The sequence below is a fragment of the Rhinoraja longicauda genome, chromosome 26, assembly GCF_053455715.1.
Source record: "Rhinoraja longicauda isolate Sanriku21f chromosome 26, sRhiLon1.1, whole genome shotgun sequence".
Classification (NCBI taxonomy): Eukaryota; Metazoa; Chordata; class Chondrichthyes; order Rajiformes; family Arhynchobatidae; genus Rhinoraja; species Rhinoraja longicauda.
The window spans coordinates 23,276,814-23,304,052 of record NC_135978.1 but is presented as its reverse complement, the minus strand read 5'-3'; the positions used below and the strand labels follow the sequence as shown (position 1 = coordinate 23,304,052).

Below are 27,239 nucleotides of genomic sequence, written 5' to 3'. Positions count from 1 at the left end.
AGCACAGTTATGAGGAATGGATAGGCTCAGAGATAGTATGTGAGCGAGAGCTTACCTTGTGATTCTGATATGATGTGACCGAGATGAATGTCGTCTCCGTAAATACATGAGTAGAGAAGGCTGTGTTTTTTGAACCAAAGGCATTATTTTCATCTGCTTTCACGATGTGGAGTCTTGGTTGGTACTTGTGCATGGAATTCAAAATGATCTATGGAAAGGGGAGTAAAATATATAATTATTAAGAGTTGGCAAGATAAACAGAAAAATGCAGTTCGGTGAATTATTTGTCCAGGTCCACGCAATGAACAAAAGAGCTGCAGCTAATAGTTTTGTCCACCTATCCATTCCATTGCAGCTGAGGATGTGGAGTGTCCCACTGGTTTGATGGTGTTTGATGGTTTGATGGTAAGAGCAATGGTCATGTTGCGATGGAAGTTTTCTGAATCTCATCATTGTCCAGTAACAGGACAGCTGGGGTTTCTTCTGAACAGAGATCATAAGTGGAAGTGAAACATTTGATTTTGGGTTATTTTTATGGTTAAGCCACCGACGTCTCCTGATGGGGATCCAGTTCCTGTGGTGAAATGGTAAGCTTAAGAGTCTCTTTTCTCACGTAAAAATTCCCTTTTCTAAGGAGGGAAGAAACATCAGAATCTCTGACCTGGGCAATATTTATGGAGACTCAAGGAACTGCTTAAGCTGGAATATTGACCAAAACACAAAGTGCACTAGGAGATCAGCTGGCCAGGCAGCATCCGTGGAGAGAATGGACGGTGACATTATGGGTCAAGACCCTTCTTAAGACTGAGTTCGTCCAGCACTTTTGTTTTGGTTGATATTTACGCCTTGGTTCCCATTTCCACAACAGATCAAAAAAACCTGCGGATGCTGGAAATCCGAAATAAAAACAGTAAATGCTGGAAACACTGAATGGACCAGGCAACATCCGTGAAAAGAGAACAGTGTTGATGTTTCAGAATCTACCTCAGTTTAGAGGAAAGTTTCTTCCACAGATGCAGCCTGACCCACTAAATGTTTCCAGCATTTTCTGTTTTCATGTCCACGATAGATCTTCTGACCATTGTTGTTTGTAGGAGAATGCTGTGTGTGAATTGTCTTGGACATTTCTAATGCTGCAACAAAGACAATACCACCTCAGATTTAAAATATTATAGGATCCCCTACAATGAAAAAAATCTTCTCTGCCTTTCTCGAAATTGCTGTCTCAGGATCTTTCATCCCCACTGTCATACTGAACATTCCACACTGGATTTATTAATTATGAATAATTGTAATTGTAAATTTTAGGTACTGTACAACAGGTCACTTGACTAAGTTAAATCGCAGATTTATAGAGCTAATATGTGACTAAGCATGTTCTGTGGCTTCTGAGATAAGTATCTTTGGTTTTGTGTTTATCTGACAAGGTGCTGTAGAAATGAAAGGATGTATAAATATCTCTTCATTAAATTAGCTTTTTCATGCAGTAATCATTAATGCAATTAGTTGCCTGTTTGCTTTTTAGAAAGCTTGCAAATAATGACAAGCCAGACTAAAATCAATTGGCCGTTAAGGTGACAGAGACCAGGGAGTATGAGCGATTGCTAATGAGATGGGCAGTTTGCAGGGAGAATGGGGTAGGAACATGTGAATGAAGTGTTAGAAAAGTAGAAACAATTGAACAAGGACAGGGATGGTCATTTTTAACGAAATCTAAACATTTGGCCTTTTTTATTTTAAAAAGGCAAAGTCTTTGTGAGTGAGGGAGATGATGGTAAACAATGACTGAAGTGCTATGAGTGCTGAGGTTACATGGGATCATAATCCACAGTGACATTTTTGACCATTAGAAACAATTAAATCAAGTCGATTCTGTTCAACATGGAGACTCAATGCAATATAGAGTCTCTTGCTTTAGGTGCACTTGATGTGACCTTCTGTACATTGGTGAGACCAAGCGCAGACTAGGTGACTGCTTTGCTGAGCACCTGTGCAAAGCAGTCACCTAGTCTGCGCTTGGTCTCACCAATGTACAGAAGGTCACATCAAATGTGTCCGCCATGTCCATCTAGAGCTCCTGGTTGCCATTTCAATTCCCTTCCCAATTCCCAAATTGACCTGTCTGACCTCAGCTTCTTCCATTGTCAAGTTAAGGCCAAACTCAAACTAAATGAACAACACTTAATATTCCACCCCAATAGCCTACAAACCCAAAAGCATGAACATTGAATTTTCTAATTTCAGGAAACCTGCTCCATCTCGGTCCCTCTATCCACCCAGATCCTCCCACACATACTCTTCTTTCACACAACACACAGGTTCTTTCCCACCCCACTCACCTGCCCATCACAAACATTTCCCTCCAAGGATGCTATCTAGCCCGCTGAGTTCCTCCTGCAGTTAGAATCATAGAATCATACAGCATGGAAAGAGGCCTTTTGCCTAATGCCATGTATGATAGTGCCATTTGCATGTGTTTGATCCACATCCCACTAAACCATTCCTATCCATTTACCTGTCCAAATGCTTTTTTAAAGTCTGGTCAGTCTGGGGAGGGGTCTCGACCCGAAGTGTCACCCGTTCCTTCTCTCCAGAGATGCTGCCTGTCCTGCTGAGTTGCTCCAGCATTTTGTGTCTGCCTTCAAATGCTTTTTAAATGTAGTTATCATACTGCCTCAAATACTTCATTAGGCAGTTCGTTCTATATACATCGGACCATCTGTTTGAAAAAGTTGGCCCTCATGTTCCTATTAAATCTTCCCCCTCTGAAGTGGGGTTTGAATCCTTTTTCTTCTGACGACTGACAAGGAAACTAAGCCCAGTGCTTGATAACGATATCAAGTGCTAAATGTCACCTCTATTTTTATTGTTGATTTTTTCCAGAGAACAACAGGGACAACAGTCCAAAGAATGCTTGGAATGTTGAAAGACCATTTCAGAATCTGGGTTTCTTTGCAGACGAAAAAAGGTAATTTACAGGCGGGTTCTCTTATCTGTATGTATCTGGTAGAAATCCAGCTTTGTTCCAGGTTTGGATCCTTATTGGAAACAATGGAGCCAACATACTGTATATTCAGATTCAAAGTGCTGGAGTAACTCAGCGGGTCAGGCAGCATCTCTGGAGAACATGGATAGGTAACGTTTTGGGTTGGGACCCTTCTTTAGACTCTGAATAAGGGCCCTGACCAAAGTTACCTCTCATGTTCTCTCTGACCTGCTGAGTCACTCCAGCACTTTGTGATTTTTTTTGTAGGCCAGTATCTGCAGTTCATTGTTTCAACATATATTCAGTGTAGAGTAGCTGGATATTTGACTTTCCTACGGTATTTTCTGCAGAAAGTGACCTCTAGGGTGTCAGCCAGGGCTCAGTTGACATCAATGCCTGAGTCAGAAGAATATGGGCTCATCTTCCTATAGATATCAGACGCAATGGACGGACACTCCAGTGTATAGTCAATTGATCAGAAACTCTATCAGATGGAAGTAAAACATCTTGCAGCAATTTTCAAAAGAAAATACTGAGGTTTCATTGTGGTGAAATTAATTTTCTACTCAAGATCACAAAAATAAATTATCTAGTTATAGCTGTGCTCAAATTTAGTGTCACAATTTCATGTCAGACCAAGGAAACACTTAAAAAGTTATTTGGACACACAAGGAACTGCAGGTGCTGAAATCTCGAGCTGAACACTAAGCACTGGAGGAACTCAGCGGATTAGGCAGCATCTATGGAGGGAATGCGCAGGTGATGTTTCAGATCGGGATACTTCTTCACACTAATTATAATAGGGGGAAGAAAACTGGAAAAGAGAGATAGGAACTGAACAAAGCCTGGGAAGTGATAGGTGGATACAGGTGAGGAAGGATGGGGTTGGGGGAGGTTAATGGACAGATAAGTGGAGTAAGTGACAAAGACTAGAGGTGCATCTGGGTCAAAACATGGTCAGCCAGCAGCAGGAATCACAGGGAGAATAATGAGAGAGGATCTCTGTAAAATATTATGGCAGTTCTATTCACTTCCATTCACTACTGGAACAAATGGAAGGCTCTATCACAAGAAAGGTATTTTTTACATCTTTTAATGTCCCCCCTGCCCAACTACTGCAACAGAAATTTTTGTTCTTCCAAAAGTAGAGACATTCTGTAAATGAATTGTCCCACTCTCCTGTGGTTGTCATATCAAGTTGTCACCTAAACTGCATTGTCATAGTCTAGGAAGCAGCAAATCACATCTTTGACTTTACATCCAATGAAAATGGTGCAGAAAACATGGAAACGCTATTCTGACAGAGTGGAAAATATGAAAAGCAAATTAAATTGTGAAGGAATGAGCCAAAAATCAAATTCACATGTTCCATCAACAGGCATGCAAAACAAATAGGTCTGTCATCCCAAATGCTATAGATCCTTTTTCAGATTCCGAGGACACAATCAATTGTATAATCCATCTGCACGAGTGCCTTATTGGCGCCCACCAAGGCAGAGTGACTCACAGTCACTCCACTAAGGATCCAGCCAAAACTGTATCAAGCTCAAAGAACCAGTTACCTAAAATAATACTCAGCTCCCCATGGGAGTCTTGCATGCCCAGTAAAATAGTTGTTCTGCCCTCGGGACAGTTGCAACTGCTAGCTTTTTCAAGAATTCAACAGAAAGGTGGAAGTGCTGGCACAGTCCAGCAATTCTTCCAATCACTTGCTATCACTCCTCAATATCATGTGGAATGGCATGGGGAAAGGGTCCAAGGTTGGTGTTACATTCCCCCAAATTCACCCCTCCCCGTCTCCCACTGAACTCTAGTAAGGGGTCAGAAAAATGGCAAGACTGAGTTTTAATGATCCTTATTTCTGCTGAGACCCAAACAATTGAACTTGAAGTTATAGTCTTTAAGAGAAAGAAATTAAGAACAGTGCTAATGTGTGTACTTTCTTCTGTTAGAACTGAAATACAACAAGTGTTCTCAATACCATTTTAATAACTAGCAGCTCGGAAGTAATAAATCAAAATGATAAGATGTAAGGATGCATTGGACTAGTACCAGAAAAATAACCATCAAGATTGTTGAAAGAACACATCTGTTCACTCAAAGAGAACCTGCCACCAATCATGCCTACATTTGAGCAAAACACAAAGTGCTGGAGGAACTCAGTGGGGCGAGCAGCATCTGTGGAGGGAATGGACAGGCGAAGTTTTGAGTCGGGACCCTTCTTCAGACCACTTAACATGTTGAGTTCCTCCAGCACTTTGTGTTTTGCTCAAGGTTCTAGCATCTGCAGTTCCTTATGTCTCCACATCTAAAATTCTGCTTCTGCATTTTGACAATGCCCTTTCAAAGTAAAAGCTTTAATAAGAAGAACAATAACAAACAGACCTTCGACATTGCAGGATATGACCAAGGGAATTTAACTCAGAATATTGCACTACACAAAAGTGTAGACTATTAAAAACCCATAAGGATTTCCTGGTCACTGTTGATCACTCTTTCTATCAGGCACTTTGAAATGTAAGTTATTGTTTGAAACTTCCCCATTGATAGTCATCGGAATCAATCCGCACATTCCCATTCAAGTACCGAGCAAACTACAAATGCTGAATTCTTGTATATGACATTTTTACGCAGACGTTAACCATTTCACAGTGAAAGAGCACGTATAAAAAGTAGGAAAGCATGAACTTTGCCAGTCAATTGCTCTCCTCGTTGCATCTATTAATAAATTATAATCAGCAACATATTTAGTCACCAGTAAGCTGTCTGAATTGTTTTAACTTAACGCACATTTAGTGTGCTCTCCGAAAATAGCAGAAGAACCAAGTTCAGTGTAAGTAACCAATAACTGGTGCACACATTCATCTTCAGAAGTGTTTAATGAATGAAAGAATGTGCTCTTGTGTCACTCGTTTTTCTTTGGCACAATGAGGTCTGGTCTGGACGACAGAGTGACATCTACTTGCTTCCTCTGTTCCAAACTCCTTTCTTATCATTTGTAAATGGTGCAAGTGATTCTGACAATGAGATTAAGGTTGAGCCCTTCAAACTGAGGACCTAATGAGCACAACTTAGGGGAAATAGAATGGGGCGAGCACTTCAGGGCTCCCTTGTGTCAGACTGCTCTTTGCTCATGTCACAGTGCTGCATTAACTCCTTTCCAGTATTTCACAGTTGATGGACCAACTTTATGTTTTTTAGAAAATGCCATGACTTTCTTCTTCGTGGCACTGCTGATTTTATTTTTGAGAATTTTGGACGAGCTGATCCATGGAGAACGAAAGATGAGCCAGTTGAGCGAGCATTGGAATGGTCACGTCAGGAGGTACAGCGCTATAGTTCCCACCCTTTCACAGTTTCCACTGCCAGTAAGTTGCCAACTGAATTATTTTTCTGAATCATACTGCTCAAGAAGTTATGCATAGCTTCACGCCTGTGCTAGTAGTTTCACTTTACTTATTTTATCATCCGCAAACTCTGTTATGACAGCTTGCTTATAGAGATGTGGTTGATGGCAGCAGATTTTTTATTTAATTTTTATTCAGCAGACGGCGCTTTGAGTGAGGTTAAATCCTAAAATTCCAGCCTCTGTCTACATAGGTCTGACTAGAATTAAAATGAATGCCCAGCATTATTATTCTTGTTCCAGAATGAATTCCTGTCTGGGTGTACGTGAATGTCAGAGGGAACATAATAGTATATTTTTATTTGCAGTCCTCATTCTGAGTCAGGTCAAATCAAGTTCAGTTTATTACCATATGCACAATTGCAGTGTTGGTGCAGGCACACTGAAAATTACTTATAAAGATGAAAATTGTACCTAGGCCTAAATAGTGTGGATATGGAGAGAATGTTTCCCGTAGTGGAAGACTAGAAGGCACAGCCTCAGAATAACAGTAAGTACCTTTAGAATGGAGATGAGGAAGAATTTCTTTAGCCAGAAGGGTGATGAATCTGTGGAATTCATTGTCACAGAGAGCTGTGGAGGCCAAGTCATTGAGCATTTTGAAAGCGGAGATTGATAGATTTATGATTAATAAGGGCATTAAAGGTGTGGTGAGAAGGGAGAATGGGATTGAGAGGGGGAAAATAGATCAACCATGATCGAATAGCAGAGCAGACGTAATGGGCCAAATGGCCTTAAAGTCTTGCTTGCAGCAGCATCGCAGGCACATAGAGAAGATAATACACAAAAAAACATAAATTACACAGAAATTATAAATAAATTCTACAAAATGGTGAAAGGAAAGAGACTGCAAAAAAACTAGACATCATTGCAACAACACATAGTGAATGCACTTCCATGGCAGTGCAAGAGGAGGTCAGTGATATTACACTGCAGAGGTAGGATTAGGGTTATGCAGGTCATTTCAAGGACCTGATGATCGTAGGAATGTAGTTATACCTGAACTGGTGGTGTTAGACTTTAAGTTTCTGTACCTCCTGCCTGACATTAGCAGTGAGAAGAGGGTATGGCCCAGATGGTCGGGATCGATAAAAGATGCTGCCATCTTGAGGCATTGCCCCATGTGGATGCATTCAATAGTATGGAGGGCTGGGCCTCCAATGGACTGGATTGTACCGCTCTCTGCAGCCTCTGACTTTCCTGTGCATTGGAATTACCATACCAGGCCAGGATGCAATCAGTGAGGATACTTTCTACAGTAAATCTGTGGAAGTTTGTTGGAGTATTCAAGGACATGCTAAACCTCTTTAAACTTCTAAGAAAGTACGGACACTGGCATACCTTCTTCATGATTACGTGCATGTGCTGGGTCCAGAACAGGTCATCCAAGATGTTAATGGCCAGGTACTTGAAGCTGTTAATAGACACAAAAAACTGGAGTAACTCAGCAGAACGGGCAGTATCTCTTGAGAGAAGGAATGGGTGACGTTTCGGGTCGAGACCCTTCTTCAGACCGGATACGTCACGCATTTCTTCTCTCCACATATGTTGCCTGTCCTGCTGAGTTACTCCAGCTTTTTGTGTCTATCCTCAGTTTAAACCAGCATCTGCAGTTCCTTCTTACACATTTGAAGGTGTTATCTCTCTTCACTGCCAACCCATCAATGAAAGACTGCCCTCGTACCTCATTGTTAGAAGCCCACTTAAGCATGTAAAATAAGCTGCCATTTTAGTATTGCACTGAGCGTATGCATTGATAGAGGATGGAACGTCAACTGATAGCCCTGTAATTTTGGGTGGAATTAAAAGCTGCTGAGGCAGGACTGGAAGAAGACCAGTGTTCTGGTGGAATCCCCACCATTGTTTACCCTTCAACCAACATCAAACTAAATAAACGAGCAGTTTATTTCTGTTTATGGGATCTTGCTGTGCAGAATAGTTGACATTCATCTGCAGTTGAAGTGGTTCAAAGGCTGTGCAGACCTTTGTAATTAGTAGTTGAGGATGTGAACTGTGAAATGTCACTTTAAATTCCTTTCTCCGTGTAATATTGCTATCTCAAATCCACACTCTCTGCAATAAGATCTTAGAATTAGTCATTAAACGTTTCACTTCGAAATAGAGCACTGTAATGTTAGTGTGAAAATAGTTAAAAACAACTTATGAAGTTCATTTGGATGTTATTTTAACAGCCTTTAATCAATGAAAATAGATGGTTTAATTCAATGCTATTAAATGAGGCAAAAGAATTTCATGCATTAAACACACTTATATCACAGTTTAATTTCATGCTGTAAATGTCCACAGAGTGCAGATTGCTTCAGGACATCTATCTGCTTATATACAGTATGTATTGATGTAAAGTCCATGCCTATGCCATTAACAGAATTACACAGTGACAACACATAGCATCCTGACATGAAGTACCTATGATCATTATCCAGAGATCCAGGTTTGATCCTGACCTCGGGTGCTGTCTGTGTGAAATGCTGTCCGTGTGGAGTTTGCACGTTCTCCTTGTGACCACACCTGTGACCTGGGTGCTCCAGTTTCCTCCACCTCCCAAAGATGTGCAGGTTTGTAGATTAATTGTCATCTGTAAATTGCCTCTCATGTGAAGGGAGTAGATGCGAATGTGGGATAACATAGAACTGGTGTGAATGGGTGATCGATGGTCGGTGTGAACTCAGTGGGCTGAAGAACCTGTTTCCTTGCTGTATCTTTCAATCAATTAAGAGCAGAATTGGAAAGATGATTGAACTTCAGACTTGGTAAAGTTGAGACCATATTAAGGAGCTATGTTTGATTCCAGAGATGCTGCCTGTCCTGCTGAGTTACTCCAGCATTTTGTGTCTACCAAAGGAGATCAAAGACATGAACAAAATGCTGGAGTAACTCAGCAGGTCAGGCAGCATCTCAGGAGAGAAGGAATGGGTAACGTTTCGGGTCGAGGCCCTTCTTCAGACTGAGGAAGAAGGGACTCGACCCGAAACGTTACCCATTCCTTCTCTCCTGAGATGCTGCCTGACCTGCTGAGTTACTCCAGCATTTTGTGAATAAATACCTTCGATTTGTACCGGCATCTGCAGTTATTTTCTTACAAAGACATGGACAATGTTGTGCTGCACATTGGGACTTAAAGTTATTGCCTGAACATTTAAAATGTATATAATGTAATTCCACTAGAATGGAGCTTTCATGATTGGAGATGTAAACATTGGTGGAGCAGACGAAATGTGTAGGAAGGAACTGCAGATGCTGGTTTACACCGAAGATAGATACAAAAGGGGAGTACTCTCACCAGAGTCAGAGGCCTGAGCATGTACTTACTGCTTTAAGGGAGCAGAACATTGTTGGGCACCCTGTCCATCTCAGGTAAAAGGAAAAGCATTTTGAAGGATTTATTCATGGCTTCCTGGCCAGTATTTATCCCCATTCAATATCCCTGAAACGGATTATCTGGTCACTATCATGTCACCGTGTGTGGGATCTTGATGTGCTCAAATGTTCTTGTTCCCACATCAGAAAATGACCTCTCTTCAAAGGTGCCCCATCCACAGTAAAGAATCACGGATACTGCCTGAGATTGTGAAAGGCATTATAGTAACGTAAGCATTTTAGAAATAGTCCTGTAATCTTTATTCAGTTGGTTGATGTTTTAAACAGCCAATGAAAGAGTTGATAACATTCCTGTTAGAGTGACAGGCGTAGGATCATAAAGAATTGATAGTGGAAGCAAGGTGATATTATTCTTTCACCTAAAGGGGAATTGATCATGACTCTTGAATGGATCGCTCATATACTCAGGATGAATTCCCAATCTTCCAATCTACCTAATTGTGCCCCTTGCACTATTTTTATCTGCACTCTTTCTGCAGCTGTGGCACTAAATTCTGCGCTCTGTTTATTTTCTCTTTCACACTACCAGAGGTACTCCTATACAATATGATATGGTATGATTTGTCTGGATAACACGTAAAACTAAATGTATTACTGTATCAGCATCAACAATAATTAACCACTACCAAGATCAAAAAACGTTGCCTGTTTGCCCACTTACATGCCCAAATGGATCCAGGTGATTGTTGGTCAGTTTCAGTTTCTGGAAGGAGACGAGTTGCCGCATCCAGTGTGACCCTGTAGCTGGTGAATCCGGATGCACGTACAGCCTCCCGGGCATGGCCGGCTCTGCCTTTCCAGCCACCATCCTGCACAAAATGAGCAGCTGTTAAACGTATCGTATGGAACCCAAGGCAGTGAGTATGCTATGATTTTCTGGCCAGACAGTCGATACCAAAAGGAGATCGATTTATTGACAACAAGAGGACAAAAGGAAAAATGTATTCTATGCAGCAGATTGATAGGGTCTGGAATTATAATCCTGTAAGACTAGAGGAGGGGAATGGGACAAATTGGCCATCATCCAGTGGGAGAAATGGGCAATGGCTTATTGGGGCAAAATTGAAAGGAGATGTGTGGGGCAAGTTTTTAAACAGAGAGTGGTGAGTGCCTGCAATATGCCGCCAAAGTAGGTGGTGGAGGCCGATATGATAGTGGCATTTAAGAGGCTTTTAGATAGGCACAGGAATTTGCAGAGAACGGAGATTTAAGAATCAGCTGCAGGCAGCAAAGATTACTTTAATGTTGTATCATGTTCAACGTTCGAGGCCAAAGAGATGTTCCTGTGCTGTACTATTCTCTGTTCAATAGCATCTGGAGAAGGGTCCCAACCTGAAATGGTACCTGTCCATTCCCTCCAAAGCAGCTGCTTGACCTGTTGAGTTACTTTGTGTTTTACTCAAGATTCCATCACCTGCAGTTCCTGTGTGTCCAGTAGATTCAGGTACCCACTCATCATTTGTGGCTAACTAATTAGCAAAAAGCTTGGGGTAACTTGTGATTATCTTTACGGTCAAATAGCCACAAACATGCTGGAACAAGGTGATCCTTCTAGTCAGTGTCATTTATTAATTTTGTAGGAGCACCTTCAGTATTAAAGCTTCCCCTGGCCCACAATCAAGAACAAAGAGACTATCTTTGCTCCAAGTATCTATTGATACATAATGACTTGGAAGATTCAAGTTTCAAGTACATACCACTTGTTGTCACAGAATTTATATCGATGATCATCTGCAGGCACAATGTCGATCAGCAGAATGTACTTGGTTTTCGGATTCATCCCTGTAACCTTCACCTTGTAACTCGGAAACATTCGCCTGGACGAAGTAGAGAGACCAAATGATATCAAGATGGCAAATTATGATGATAGACAACTGTCCCCATGTACAAAACCATTCCATCAGCTCACGAAGATTGTACACCACAACTTCACAAGATTGCTTCGGGAGTGTAGTAAATTTTAACCCCACAAACCACATCCACATCCTGAGAAATTAAAAAATGATTTACGATCATGAAAGAAATAAGAAGTTTACAACAAGTAGATTTTGAGAATAATTTGCACAGTCTAAGCATGCATTCTATTGAATTTATAAGACTGTAACTGTTTAAATCATTTATATGAGTTTAGGAATTTCGATCGAGAGAAATTATTTTCCCTGGTAGCGACTCCATGACAAGGTGATTCATCTTAGAGCTGGAATCATGGCGTTGACATTGAGGAACACTTCTTCACACAGTAGTATCTAGAATCCTCTTTTCGCAAATTGGCTGCTGGAGACATCACTTTGAAAATTTAAAGGTCAAGGTTTCCAAGAGCCAAATGTTCAGTTGCAAAATACATCAGGAACGGGACAGTGAGATTTTTATTTGCTGTAGCTTTACAGGACCACTAATATAATAACATACAAATACATTTACAATAATCAATAATACAGTAAATACTCGGTAACCAGATAATAATAGTACAAAAAGGCATTGATGATTTTATTTGTTAAGTGAGGATATTAAGAATTATGTAACCCAAGGAGGCAAATAAGGATAAATTGCAGATCAATCATAATCTATTTCATTGGCAGAGCAGCTTTAAAAGACTGAATAGTATGGTTCTGTTCTTATATTCCTACTTAAATCAATTTGAGTGATATTAATTGTTAAACTCTTAATGCTAATCCTTCACATTCAATTTAGTCGGGGTATTTAGCTCACTCAGAATAAACAGGTCATCACCTACATTACAATAGTGGACTGGAGAACGTCTCCTGAAATTTATTGTCTTTCTTCATTAATGTTGTCACTATTATTTCTGGCTAATGAATGGGAAGATATGCGATGTGGTATTTCAGTTGGACTTTGATTTTTGGGTGAAGGAAATATAATAGTTTCCATTCCTGGTTGTTGTTTAGCGCCAGCAATGAAATGAGAAACTCAACACCAAGAAGGCCCAACACCAATATATTCTTGCCAACACTGCAATAAAGTCTGTGGGTCTGGGATCGGCCTCTTCAGTCATCTCAAGCCCAACAGAAAGGATCCACTAGAAGGACAATCCTACTCGACTTTTAGTGATTGCCAATGATGATAATTGTTCAATGGCCAGTGTTATTCAGTGTTCAGAGAACTTCGATGGGTGAGGGGATTTCTAAACTGACACAGAAGGCAGGAGAAGCAAGGAAGGGAAGTGGGAGAGAGTGGGGGCAGTTAATGAGACCTATCAGTAGAGAGAGCTTCATACTGACCGGGATTTATTAGTCATGGCTTCTGGAAAATAATTTGTTGCTCAGCCCACATGCCTGAAGTTAGCAGCTAAAGTAGCCTGGCCTTTTAAATTTTAAGTGCTTTTTTAATGGCCGTAAAAAGAGTCGAGGCATGTGAAATTCATATTGTTGACATATCTGGACATTTTTAAGTGGGTTCACAGAGAACTCAAGTAGCAGAATTATAGTCCGCTAATGTAGTTGAAAGTATCAGAGCTTTACCAGAATGGAAGTGCTTTTTTAAGCTCTAGGAGAGTTTGCTGCCCGGTTGACCTGCTGATCTCTGGTTTTCATTTTGTAATTTTTATTAACATCCTCATGGGATTTTTAACTATCTGTGATCCACTGTGAATTTTCTGGACCTTGTCACTAAATATGATATGCTCAAAATTTGTCCGCTTATATTCAGGGAATGTAATTAATAAAAATGTTTTATGGGTTCATTTTAAATACCCTCCATTTCTTTTTCTCAATGTAATTCCACGGGACAGTTGATTATTTTGATAAGGACCATGTTGTATGACAGAACGCCAGAGATAAGTTGCTTTTAAATGTTTTCATAACATTAAGCTTGTCCCCCTCCTCACTGCTGTTCTTGAGAACTCCCATGCAATGCACCAGAGTTACAACAGGTCACATACTGTAAAATATCCCACATTTTTTTTACTCTACTCTTTCACTGTTTTGTCCTGGTAATTGTGTTTTAGAGACCTGTAACTATCATAGACAGTTTTCTGATTGTCATACCTACCAGTGCCAATGTTGTTATTCCGACTGTTGCCATAGAGACATACCCACCGGTGTCAATTGTGTTGCCCCAACAATCATCACCCACCAGTGCAAATGTGCTGTTCTAACTGTTACCACTCACTGCAGTCAATGCTGCCGTTCTGACTGTTACTGCCTGCCTGCCAGTGTTTAACCATCATTGTCTGCCAATGTGAACAAAACATTCTGACTGTCTCTGAGTGTCCTGCTGCCATTCACCAGTGTTGTCACTGGTTCTATGATTATTGCCAGTGTCATTGTAGTGTCCTATCTGTCACTGCCTGCAAACATTCTAACTATCATGGTCATCATTCTAACTATTACAGCCTCTTATTGTCAATGCCATTATTCTCAACACCTGTGATTAAAAGTATAAAGCTGCATAGTACCAGTGCGAGAGCAACAATATCTTTATTTATAGTTTTTTACTTCATTTGTTGCAGTATTTGAATATCACCAGCAAGGCAATGGCACTTATGGCCAAATCTATTTGCCCCTACAACTGAACGTCTCTCTGGGCTATATCAAAGGACACCAATGAATTTTCCACAGTGGTGAGTCTGGGCAAGAACGGGAACCATAAAAGTTTTTGCAGTAATCCAGTTGTTTCATGGTCACCTTCAATAATCCAAACTTTCCCTTCCAATTTATATCAACAATGGTTAGACCAAAAATTGTCAGGTGCTTATTGTCCCTTGGCCTGAGGAACAGAGGGGTGCCGAGTGTCAGAGAATCCAACTATTATGATATATAGGAAGGAAGCGTAGATGCTGGTTGAAACCAAAGATATACATAAAAAGCTAGAGTAACTCAGCGGGTCAAGCATCATCTCTGGAGAAAAGGAATAGGTGACGTTTCGGTTCGAGACCCTTCTTCAGACTTTTTCAGAGTCTTGGATAGAGTGGATGTGGAGAGGATGTTTCCATTAGTGGGAGAGTCTAGGACTAGAGGTCATAGCCTCAGAATTAAAGGGCATTCTTTTAGGAAGGAGATGAGGAGGAATTTGTTTAGTCAGGGGGTGGTGATTCTGTGGAATTCTTTGCCAAAGAAGGCTGTGGAGGCCAAGTCAGTGGATATATTTAAGGCAGAAATAGATAGATTCTTGATTAGTACGGGTGTCAGAGGTTATGGGGAGAAGGCAGGAGAATGGGGTTAGGAGGGAGAGATAGATCAGCCATGATTGAATGGCAGAGTACACTTAATGGGCCGAATGGCCTAATTCTGCACCTATCACTTATGATCTTATGATCATGTGACCCAAAATGTCACCTATTCTTCGGAGATGCTGCCTGGCCCGCTGAGTTACTCCATCGTTTTGTATCTATCTCCAACTATTATGGTGTTTTGTTTCACAAGTTCAACACCCACTGTGCCAATGACTAATTAATGCACATTCAGGATAATTCACATGACCAAGCTAAGACTAGTGAGTTATTGTGTCATCTGGAAGACTATTTCATTTCCAGTTGAGCAAAATATTGTAGAACATTTAAGAAAAGTAGAACATTTAAGAAAAGTAGAACATGGGCATACCAATGAAACTAGCTGCTTCTGTGTTTGCTACCTCCCACAACTGCCCTCGAATCTGGCAATATCTTCCTATGCCAGACCTTTTGTCTAACTACATGTGGCAGAGAGTATTCAATCTCGGGATCTATATCAGTACTGCTGCTCCAACAGATATACTAGACTGGCCTGGAGTTGATTAGAAAGTTTACGATTTCCTTCCCCACCCTCTCCTCTTTTTTATTGTAATGTGCTTTTTACATGCTCTTATGACTAAATTGTCAACCACTGTTCACTGTGTTGCATCCTCACTTCTTAATCATTTTGGGCACCTTAAACACCTAATCTGCTGTTGCTGCACCTGTACCAAGGGTCAGAACCTTGACCAGAGGTGCTAACACTAAACTGATCCATGGACAATCTCTCTAGTGAATGTTGAAGAGGTTAGGACACTGAGGAAAATCAGGAGGAGTCCAACCAATATGTGTGAAAATTAGAATAACAGTTGTCAGCCTTGTATTTTGCCATCCTATGCCTACCTACTTCGGAGAAATAACTTGTTGCATCAATAACTAACTTCTTAAAAGTCAATTTATTTTCCTCTGAGGTTTGGTTGTGGGAACCCAAATTTATACACATCTCCATTTTCTGTCAAATCCAGTAAACATGACATAAACATGACATAAATCTGAACAGATTTCCCATTCATTTTGTACCAGTTGGTCAGCCTACAACTCGGGGATGTGAACAAATGTTTGATGTACTTCCTTTTTGCCGAGCTGTTTTCATGCTCCCGTGTTTAATTGGAGATAGGACTGTCAAAACCGGCTACCAAGAAAATGAAGGGTTCACTAGCTCTCCCCATGCTCTGTCCCTGATTTGTGCAGTTGCTGAACTGGGTTATCTCGGGGATGTGAAAAAATGTTTGATGTACTTCAAAGGTGGACTAAAATGCCTGTTTCTCTGCATTTTGACACGATGATCCAACTGTTTGACTGTAAGAAACAAATATCATCTGAGGGGGAAAACAGCTCATCTGTGTGTCAAGTCAAGTCAAATTTATTTGTCACATACACATACACGATGTGCAGTGAAATGAAAGCGGCAATGCCTGCGGATTGTGCACAAAAAAGAATTACAGTTACAGCATATAAATAAAGTTAATAAGATACTATAGTGTAGACAAAAATTTAGTCTCTGGGGTTATAAAAGTTGACAGTCCTGATGGCCTGTGGGAAGAAACTCCGTCTCATCCTCTCCGTTTTTACAGCGTGACAGCGGAGGCGTTTGCCTGATCGTAGCATCTGGAACAGTCCGTTACTGGGGTGGCAGGGGTCCCTCATGATCTTACTTGCTCTGGACCTGCACCTCCTGATGTATAGGTCCTGCAGGGGGACGAGTGTAGTTCCCATGGTGCGTTCTGCCGAACGCACTACTCTCTGCAGGGCCATCCTGTCCTGGGCAGAGCTGTTCCCAAACCAGACTGTAATGTTGCCGGACAGGATGCTCTTTACAGCCCCAGAGTAGAAGCAATGAAGGATCCTCAGAGACACTCTGAATTTCCTCAGTTGTCTAAGGTGGTAAAGGCGCTGCTTTGCCTTACCCACCAGTGCGGCGATGTGCGTTGCCCACGTCAGATCCTCTGTGATGCGGCTCCCAAGTATTTAAAACTGCTCACCCTATCCACAGTAGACCCATTTATCTCCAGTGGCGTGTACGTCCTTGGATGTTTAGCCCTTCTGAAGTCCACATTGTGTGTATCTTTCCACAACAGAAGATCTAGACTGATTTTCCAGAGTGGTGTCATTTAGCTCAGAAATCCACGCAATCTTGTTCAACTCCAGGAAACATAGTACTGGGAACAGCAGCACCATGCGACCACATGTCAATGCAATGGTCACTGAAGTAGAGAAATAGATCAAGTAATTGCCTCTTTTGTTAGAGGTATGAATTTGATAAGGGACTAGTCACATATTATATCTCATATTATACCCTCTGCCCTAAACACCCAATCCCTCACCTTCCAACAACCCCCCCCCTTCCATTGTATGAATGTCCAACAGTCCCTAACACATTTACACACATATTCCACCTCCATTCCCAGTACCTCCACCTGCCTCTCCCTGTGTCCCCACCAACAACCCCTAAGACACTTCAAGGAAACTCCAGCGAAACCTAAAACACACATTGCAGAACTCCCTTACCATTTAACCATCATATTTTTTGTTTGGTTCCTCATTGGTTGAAAATAGGCTCCAGCTGATTCTATAGTAATACAGTTAGCCACCATCATAGTTATGTAAGGTTCATTATTTTTACTCTATCTTAGAGAAGATGGAATTTGGCCTTCATAACAAGAGGAGTTGAGTATAGGAGCAAAGAGGCCCTTCTGCAGTTGTATAGGGCCCGAGTGAGACCGCACCTGGAGTACTAAGTGCAGTTTTGGTCTCCAAATTTGAGGAAGGATATTCTTGCTATTGAGGGCATGCAGCGTAGGTTTACTAGGTTAATTCCCGGAATGGCGGGACTGTTGTATGTTGAAAGATTGGAGCGGCTAGGCTTGTATACACTGGAATTTAGAAGGATGAGAGGGGATCTTATCGAAACATATAAGTTTATTAAGGGGTTGGACATGTTAGAGGCAGGAAACATGTTCCCAATGTTGGGGGAGTCCAGAACCAGGGGCCACAGTTTTAGAATAAGGGGTAGGCCATTTAGAACGGAGATGAGGAAAAACCTTTTCAGTCAGAGAGTTGAAAATCTGTGGGATTCACTGCCTCAGAAGGCAATGGAGGCCAAGTCTCTGAATGCATTCAAGAGAGAGCTAGATAGAGCTCTTAAGGATAGCAGAGTCAGGGAGTATGGGGAGAAGGCAGGAATGGGGTACTGATTGAGAATGATCAGCCATGATCACATTGAATGGTGGTGCTGGCTCGAAGGGCCGAATGGCCTACTCCTGCACCTATTGTCTATTGTCGAAGATAGTATTTTTATCCTGATATAAGTATGTAACGTTATGAGAGGCACATATAGTGACCTTTTCCCAGGGTGGAAATGTCAATAACTTAATCTTCATTTAAGATGAATGGAGCAAAATTTAAAGATGATGTGTGGGGCCAGTTTTTTACACAGACGGTGGTGGGTTACTGGAACACACTATCAGGGATGGTGGCAGATACAACAGTGGCATTTACAGTAAGAGGCTTTCAGATAGGCATGAGGATATGCAGAGAATGGAGGGATATGGATCATGTGCAGACAGATGAGATTTTTTTTATTTTGACCTTATGTTCGGCACAGATATTGTGGGCTGAAGGGCCTGTTAGCTGTAAGTTCCAACCTCTCTTTATAAGCCTTCACATTCTCTCTGTAATGAGGTGACCAGAACTGCACACTTCTAATGTGGCTCAACCAAAATCCTATAAAGCTGCAACATGACTCCATTATTCTTATATAATGCCCCAACCAATGAAGAGAAGCAGATCCATTGCTTATAATGGAAATGCCATTAACGGGTATACTACATTGCCATTGTTTATAATCAAATCTGAGAGGTCGCACCTCTGAACATGTAACTCTTCCTTGGCACTACTCTGGGACGATCAGGGTCTATTTTGAACTCTGGTCTCTGGCATAGAACTTGAATCTATAGCTCCTGACAGTGCCAAGCATGCCATCCACTGAAGGGGAAGGGAATTGTGAATTACCCAGCCTATTGAGCTCAGAATTTATCATCACCTGGCTGCACAAATCACACAGCGGAGATAAGCAGCAGTTGTTAGAGTGTTGGGTTCTGGCACCTTATGGATAAATTAACCCATTGCTTTTAAAAGCTGTGTTATTTTATAGTGTTTCTCTGGCTGATCTACTTTTAGTGCTTTGTGATAGATTCTTACTCTAAGAAAATGCTTCAGACAAGATCAAAGAAGAGGGGGAGGGGGGGGGGTGCCTGACAGAGCCTGCTCCACTCTAAGTATTTAAATGGTTTAGGTCTCTGCGTCCTCTTATCATGCCTTCTTCCAGCAGCCCTCCTGGTGCTGTGTATACAGTGAAGTCCATTCGCTTTGAAGTTCTGGATTAGGGTCCGCCAGAGGCAATTCTCATAATAACAAACAAGGCCAGTTCAATGGGAGTTCTTGTGTCATGTTAATTTTTCAAATCTAACCTCACTGTCACCAGCACAAACAAAAGAAATGAAGTCTCTGGACGTGAGGAGGTGTCGTCTGCAGCCACATTAATCTGGTGTCAGGTCCGTAGACAAGGTGCTTTTTGTGCTCTGTCAGAGTCTGTGAGACTGAGAAATGAATTTGTCAGATTTCTGACAGGACACCAGTTACTGGGTTCATGTCTTCCCGTGGTCAGCTCTGTCAGCTCTGTATGACAGATGGAACAGACATTCGCTTTCATGCTTTGTAACGGTTTCATCATTCACCACCACCTCACCCTACCACAACCACCATTCTATACAATTCACTTCTTCTGCTCCGTTCACTTTCTTCCTGCATCATTTCCCCACCCCACTGGTGAGAAGACACCAAGGTACTTGGACATTGCACACCTGACTTCTTCTAAGAAGCATCTCACAAGGACTTGATACCTCTACTCACTTCTCTATTCTCATATCCAATTTAACGTAACATCCCCCAAGGCTTTTTCCCTTCTCTTTCTTGTGCCCACCTGGGTGTGCACCCATTTCTCCCACTGTCGCGCTATTTTTCTGCAAACCAGTCTCTGCAATTCCTTACTTCTCTCTTCTCCCTCACGATTTCGAGAAACGTTTGCCATGTTGAACCAATTATTGTCCAGTTGGATAACTGAGAGATGCCACGGGAATCCCATGTACAGATTAGCATCTATTTGTCTGTCCTTGCGCTTGTCGTGAATACACGTGGAATGAAGTGAAGCACGATAGGGGGTTGGTGTGGATCATTAGCTTTGTTGTGGTCTAGTTGGCCTGAATGGGCGGGGGGACAATTTAGTCTCATCTCCAGCTCAGGCATCTCTTTGTAACTCCTCTTGAGAAATCTTCAGGTATTTTTACAACTCCTAAATGATGTCAGCAGGTTAATGGTAATCAGAGTTAAGCACTATCCAACATTATATTTTTTGTTTCTCGTTGGTAACAGAAGTATTTTTATTGCCCATATGTTAAGTGTCTTGTTTTCATCTGGGCTGGTACTCGGCGCATTAACGATGTACCACTCCCACAGCCCTATCCAGTCACAGTTTGTTTCCTACCTGGCTGATCCCAAGCTGCTAATCACACAGGCAGGCTGTGAACACACAGCTTCCTGGGAAACCTTGTCTCCGACTCCATTGCCAGATGCAGCAAATGTCACCACAAAGCATGGATCTGTATCAGGAAAATGTATCCAGCACTTCCCCAGCCTCTCTCAAGGGACAGAAAACTGAATTCAGACATTCCTAATCTCCTCCCTACTCCCGATCAGTGTAATTAATTCTGAAAGCTGCTATCCAGAGGTAAAACATACTCTATCCTGTGAACTGATGTTTAATAGAGTTAACTTCAAAATAAATCTGCACCAGACCCATGTGGCACTCCAGCCTCAGTTTAAGTTCTGCTCAACATTCCGAACCCACCTCATGTGTGACAGTCTTGACTTGTATTTAATTTAATTTAATTCCAATCCAAATGATTACAAACTGAGCTAGCCTGGGATTACAAGAAACCCAAGTATGAACATTGAATTCTCTAATTTGTGACTAACCCAACACCCTCCCTCTCCCCATTTTCTCACTCCTCCCTCCTTCTCTATTCCCTGGGCCCCATCTGAACTCACACCTATTTCTTCCCTCCCCTTCCTCTTCCACCTACATATCTTCCTTCTTCACAATTCTTCTATCCTGATCTCACACATTTTGTTCTTCCATTTCTGGCCTTTGTCCAATCATCTGCCTATCAATTACCCCCCTCACCTGTATCAATCTATCACTTGCCCGACTTTATCCTGTCCTTCCAGCTATCTTTCCCTTCCCCACCAAAATCTGTCTGAAGAAGGGACCTGACTTGAAATATCACCTATTCATGTTCTGCCTGACCCACCGAGTTGCTCCGGCACTCGGTGTCTTATTATGTGGCTTAATGATGCAGCCCACAGGATACAAAGGTTTAGATGTGATATCTAGTCTGGACTAAATCTGGACAGATGTTATGATTGGCTTTTTGTATATTCGAAAGCATTCCCCTTGTTCACTCGGTGCTTGTGAAATGTGGGATTGTTCTGTATTTTAAAAAATAAAACCAATCTCCTTACCCCACCTTGTTCTTTGATGTTTTAACACCGTACTTGGTTCATTGTGTGATAGATGTACAACTGGGCAAACGTTTGGAATATTTCACTTTTCAAAGTGACTGAAGGAACATTGTTTCCCTTCCCATGTCCTTCGGGCCACTCCAATGTTAACAATATAATTCTTGATTATGTTTTTAATTGCTATTCTCATTCTTATTTTCCCATTACTTTGTTCTGAATTGGCAGGTAAGAGTTTGTCTTGGCATCCTGTTCAGCACAGACATTGTGGGCCGATGGGCCTGTTCCTGTGCTTATACTGTTCTAGTTTTGAATTGAACCACCTCAGTGTGCATCTCCAGGGTTATTTTGTTGCCTTTGGATCCTTTCATTGCTTAGCGAACAAGTGCTGATTTGCACCCTCGATTCTTCCAATGTCACCCTGGCTCTGTTTAGTTTCTGGAATTAATTATGTAACCAACTATTTTTAGTTCTGTAATAGTGAGAAATGACAACATTTAACTTGTAGCTACCGGTTGTAGGATATGGGCTAAAATCAATTCCTGTACCTGGGTAGGAGGTATTGGTGAGAACAATCACAAAAATTCACTTCCATTTTTTGCCATTTTGGGTTTCTGAGAGTCACTCAGCAGATCCCTAGATTGGGACCTTGTGTGGGGAATCAAAAGCACAGATCCAAATTCCATGAGGGCATTACATATTAATACACCAAAGAACTTCTATCTGCTCACTTTAATATCAATTCCCTACCATTTATTATCTCTGCTGCCAATTTTAGAGTTGGTTAATTGGAACCAAAGTAGTCCATACAATGGAAATTTGACAACTACCGCAGGAGCTCCATGATATTCCTTCATTCACTTCTCTTGAAGCTGTTGATTATTAATAAATGGTGTTATCAGTTGGGAGATATCACAAGGATAGAACAGCTAGTCTGAACTGCCATCAGTCTACCCTTTTACTATTCGTTGTTCAGATGTAGGCACTGCCATCAGAGCCACATTTATTGCCAAGATCTAGCTTCTCGTACAAGGTGATAATGGGTCTTCCGCTGGAATCATGTCACTTCCCGTGGTGCTGCTGCTTCCACTACTCAATTTGGTGAGAGTTACAACTAAGCGACTCAGTGAAGATGAATATTTCACAGAGTGTTCGAAATTCAGGATGCTATGTAACTCAAGGGCTCCTGTGCTGCTTTAGTTAATATTGGTAGCTGATTTTGCAGAAGAAGGAGGTCCTTATCTTGTTGAGTGCATCTTTAGATTAAACGTCCACAGTGAGCTAGGGTGCAAGTTCAAGCTAACAGCTTTGATCTGGTTGGGATCAAGCTTCATGAGTCCCAAGTGAATTAAGAGATTTGCAATCACATCTGACAGTGGCTCAGACTGGCTTATTAACCCTTAACCTAGCATTTGAGATTTCAATCAGAACAATGGATGTTGGAGGTAGCACAACTATATTTTTAGTTTTATGGGAAAGCAAATACTTGCACCAAAAGTATCCTGATGTTGAAGAGTGCTCTGTGTCTGAGTCAAGGGACAAAGGGATATTGAGAAATGAAGTGAATGGATAAAACTATATTTAATTTATGTTGGGCAGGCTGGATTTTTGGATCCAGCAAATCATTTTCTTTTGGATCTAACTTAAAAAAGGAGTATAAGTGGTGAGAACAAGGAACTGTAAGTGAATAAGGATGTTTAGTATACATGTATATAAATCATCTAAAATTAGCAGACATGTACAAAGAGCATTCAAGCAGCCCAATGGAATTGAGAGTGGACCAGCTACAAAGGGAGGATGTGGTGTTTCAGATGTACAGGGTCTTGGCCAGACTCCAGCAGTAATGCCCATGGCACCTAAGGAAGGATATATTGGCCTCAAAGGACTATCAGCCTTGATTCAACAGAATAATACTGGACCTTTGAGGATAAATTACTGAAGCCAGGTTGCTTAAACTTGACACATTCATTGAGGGAGACTGAGTGATGATTTGATTGAGGTGTTCAAAATGTTGAAAGGTTTTAGAGGGTAAAATCAGAGCCGTACATGATCTGTATGTGGGTACTTACCGAAGTCTGTCTGTATATTTTCTACTTATTTGTATCAGTCAGTATGCACATGCACATAGACCATAAGACATAGGAGCAGAATTCAGTCCATTCAGTCCATTAAGTCTGCTCTGCCATTTGACCATTATTGATCTATTTTTACCCGCTCATCCCCATTCTCCTTCCTTTTCCCTGTAACCTTTGACACCCTTACTAATCAAGAACCTATCAATCTCCGTTTTAAAAATACCCAATGACTTGGCCTCCACAGCCTCTGGTGGCAATGAATTCCACAGATTCACTACCCTCTGGCTAAAGAAATTCCTCCTCATCTCCATTCTATAGGTGTGCATCATTTTATTCTGCGGTTGTGTCCTCTAGTTTTAGACTCCCACTACTAGATAGATTTAACTCAGGGCTAAAGGAATCAAGCGATATGGAGATAAAGCAGGAACGGGGTACTGATTTGAGACGATCAGCCATGATCATATTGAATGGCGATGCTGGCTCGAAGGGCCGAATGACCTACTCCTGCAACTATTTTTTCTATGTTTCTACGTTTCCACTGGAAACATCCTCTCCACATCTATTCTATCTAGACCTGTTGGCTGGGTCAGAGCACCAACACTTCTTTCAATCTTCCTCACTGCACTGCTGACTGCTGCACCTCACAAATGGGAGGCAATGCAGCCTGCCACAGTTACATTTCAGACACATAGTCACCCCAGCTTCAAGCACTGAGCGCCAGGCTGCAGACGATGCTCACGCCAGTGGAATTTGATTTCTAAATCATCTTTGAATTCTTCACTGAAAATATAAGAGGATAAACCTGATTCTAAACGTTTGCAAAAAAGTTATTCTCCCTCCGTTCATGCCCCCCTGCCTCCCCCCCCCCCCCCCCCCCCCCCCCCACACACACTCTCTCATTGTACAACCTGGATCTCTGGCAATAACGATCCATGATTAGCATTACCTTTGGCCACGTGAGGAAAAGATGATTGAAGTTCAAGACTTCAAATCTGGCCAAAAGCCATTGGACTGCTGGGCAGCAGTGCCCCATGCCCTCCTGTGTGCCTCTGTGACATGGGCTATTACAGCAAGTACCTCAGGGTATAGGAGGGGTACCATCAGTATTGTCTCCACAAAATCCTCCAACTCCTACATCAGAATCCTTACCCAGGCAAACACCTCAGTGGGGGAGCTGGTAGAGCTGCTACCGGACAATGCTAGGGACCCAGGTTTGATACTGACCTCAGGTGCTGACAGTGTGGAATTTTCACGTTCTCCCTATGACTGTGTGGGTTTCCTCCGAATGCTCCAGTCTCCTTCCACCTCCCAAAGATATGCAGGTTTGTAGGTTAATTGGCCTCTGTAAGTTGCCCTTAGTGTGTGGTGTGTGGATGAGAAAGTGGGATGGCATGGTACTAGTGTGAATGGGTGATCGATGATTGGCATGGACTCGGTGGGGCAAAGGGCCTGTTTCCGTGTTGCATCTTTCAATCAAAATCTCCAGCACCAAAGTTTCAATAACACATGTCAGCTCCATCGGGCAGGCCATATCATCGCATGGCCCAGTTCCAGACTACTGAATCAGGCATTACTCCGAGAAGCATACTGTCAAAAGATTGCCAGGAACATGGAGGAAAAGATTCATAGATGTTCTGAAAGCCTCCATGAAAAGAATGCGACATTTCCACTAACTCCTAGTAATCCCTGACACCAGACCACTCAACCTGGAAAAGGAAGAAGCCTGGGACGAGAATGAGCATCTTGAGTCTATTTATCAGGAACACACAGAACCCAGTGAGAATGGTGGAAGAAGTACACTGCCTCCCTGTGACAGTGTTGGTGGCTCCTACAAGATACTGAGAAAATTGATGTGCTAGTGATCCAGCACTTGTGAGTTCACGGTGCATTTTGTAGCATTACTTCATGCTTGGTGCAATTTCACTCCCAGTGAATTGCTAGCACTTACCCAACAGAAGATAGGGGCGGTGTGGTGGAGCATCCCAAAGATGTCCAGATTGAAAGGTTAATTTGGCCTCTGTAACTTAGCAGGTTTCCTCTGGTGCTCTGGTTTCCTTCCACATTCCAAAGACGTGGGTTTGTAGGTTAATTGTGCTCTGGGTAAAAAAGTGCCTCTAATGTGTAGGGAGTGGATGTGAAAGTGGGATAACATAGAACTAATGTGAATGGATGATCGATGGTTAGTGTGGACCCAGTAGGCTGGAGAGCCTGTTTCCATGCTATATCTCTAAACTAAATTTCGAGGCAATTTCCTCCAGTGAGGAAGAGAACAAGAACAAGGAGAAATAAAGTTTGACCCCCGCCTTCTGGGAGCGGGATGTGGGAAGAATTTCTCCATTCAAAAGTGTTATGCAAATCTAATCTCTCGAATCAAAACACTTTCTCTGGAGAAAAGGAATAGGTGACGTTTCTGGTCGAAACCTTTCTTCAGACTTTTCCCTGACTCTCAGTCTGAAGAAGGGTCTCGACCCGAAACGTCAACTATTCCTTTTCTCCAGAGATGCTGTCTGACCTGCTGCTTTACTCCAGCTTTTTGTGAATTACTTTTTGTTCGGTCTGGATGGGAAAGGAAGTGAATTTACTCCATGGAGTAAACGTACCTCATGGAGGCAACGTACAGGCAACCTGATCTGAATTAATGCAGACGCATGGAACTACAGATGCTGGAACATGAGCAAAACACAAAGTGCTGGAGGAACTCAGCAGATCAGGCAATATTTGTGGAGTTATCAGTCCGAAGAAGTGTCCAGACACGAAAAGTCATCCGTCCATTTCCTCCACACTTCCTGCCCGATCCACTGAATTCCTCCAGGCTTTGTATTTTGATCCATGGTAGAATGGGCTCAAGAGGTCCCGTGTAGCTGTGCTGGTTTAGGCCAGCCTACGATGGTGTACGCTGTCTGGATCTCTCCCTGTAGAATCCAACAGAATTAACTTTGGCAATGAAACAAAAACAAAAAAAGCTGCCACTGTGTCAGAATTTAATCTGGTCCGATGGCTTTTGAAGATTGTGATTTCAATTCGAATGAAGCAGCCACTGTGCAATGGTTGTACCATTTCTTTCATGATCTTATAATGGTGATTGCTTGCTCTTCAGTCCACAATAACATTATTAATCCCGTTGAACTTTTACTCACACGTCTGGTCCTTCCGCTGTTTTTTTAACTTATGAGGGAACAATCTAATTTTCTCGATTTTCTTTCAGTTTGTTCGTCTAACCTGCCTTTTATCCTTCTGAAGGTTTGCCCTGATCCTCATTCATCTCCTGGACACTTTAACAGTGAACAGTAAATCTTATTAACAAACTGTGAAGGGGCAGACATGTCTGCTGTTATCAGTGAGTTGGGTTTATTTGTCTTATGTATCATTGAAAATGTAGCATTGATTTCTCTTCATGTTGAACACTGAGACTTTTTAAGTTATCTATTTCATGGTTTTTAATGGTCATGTGCTAACTTGAGAGGAGAATGTGCTTTCTCAGCTGATATTTCAGGTTGAATTTTCGACTGAAGTAAACAAATAGGTTGCTCCAGTATGAAGGCTTTAATCTAATTAAATCAGCAAGCCTTT

General features: G+C 41.8%; 1 protein-coding gene across 3 annotated transcripts in view; it reads right to left on the bottom strand.

Annotated features, from left to right (window-relative positions):
- tbx4 (T-box transcription factor 4) overlaps positions 1-27,239 on the bottom strand; it is a 94,568-nt gene that overhangs the window by 18,433 nt on the left and 48,896 nt on the right. For all 3 annotated transcript variants that reach the window (XM_078422125.1, XM_078422126.1, XM_078422124.1), the window contains exons 4-6: positions 11,489-11,608; positions 10,453-10,600; positions 56-208 (exon numbers count right to left, since the gene is read on the bottom strand). In XM_078422125.1, the coding sequence (XP_078278251.1) occupies positions 56-208; positions 10,453-10,600; positions 11,489-11,608 (421 nt within the window). The remainder of the gene's footprint in view (positions 1-55; positions 209-10,452; positions 10,601-11,488; positions 11,609-27,239) is intronic.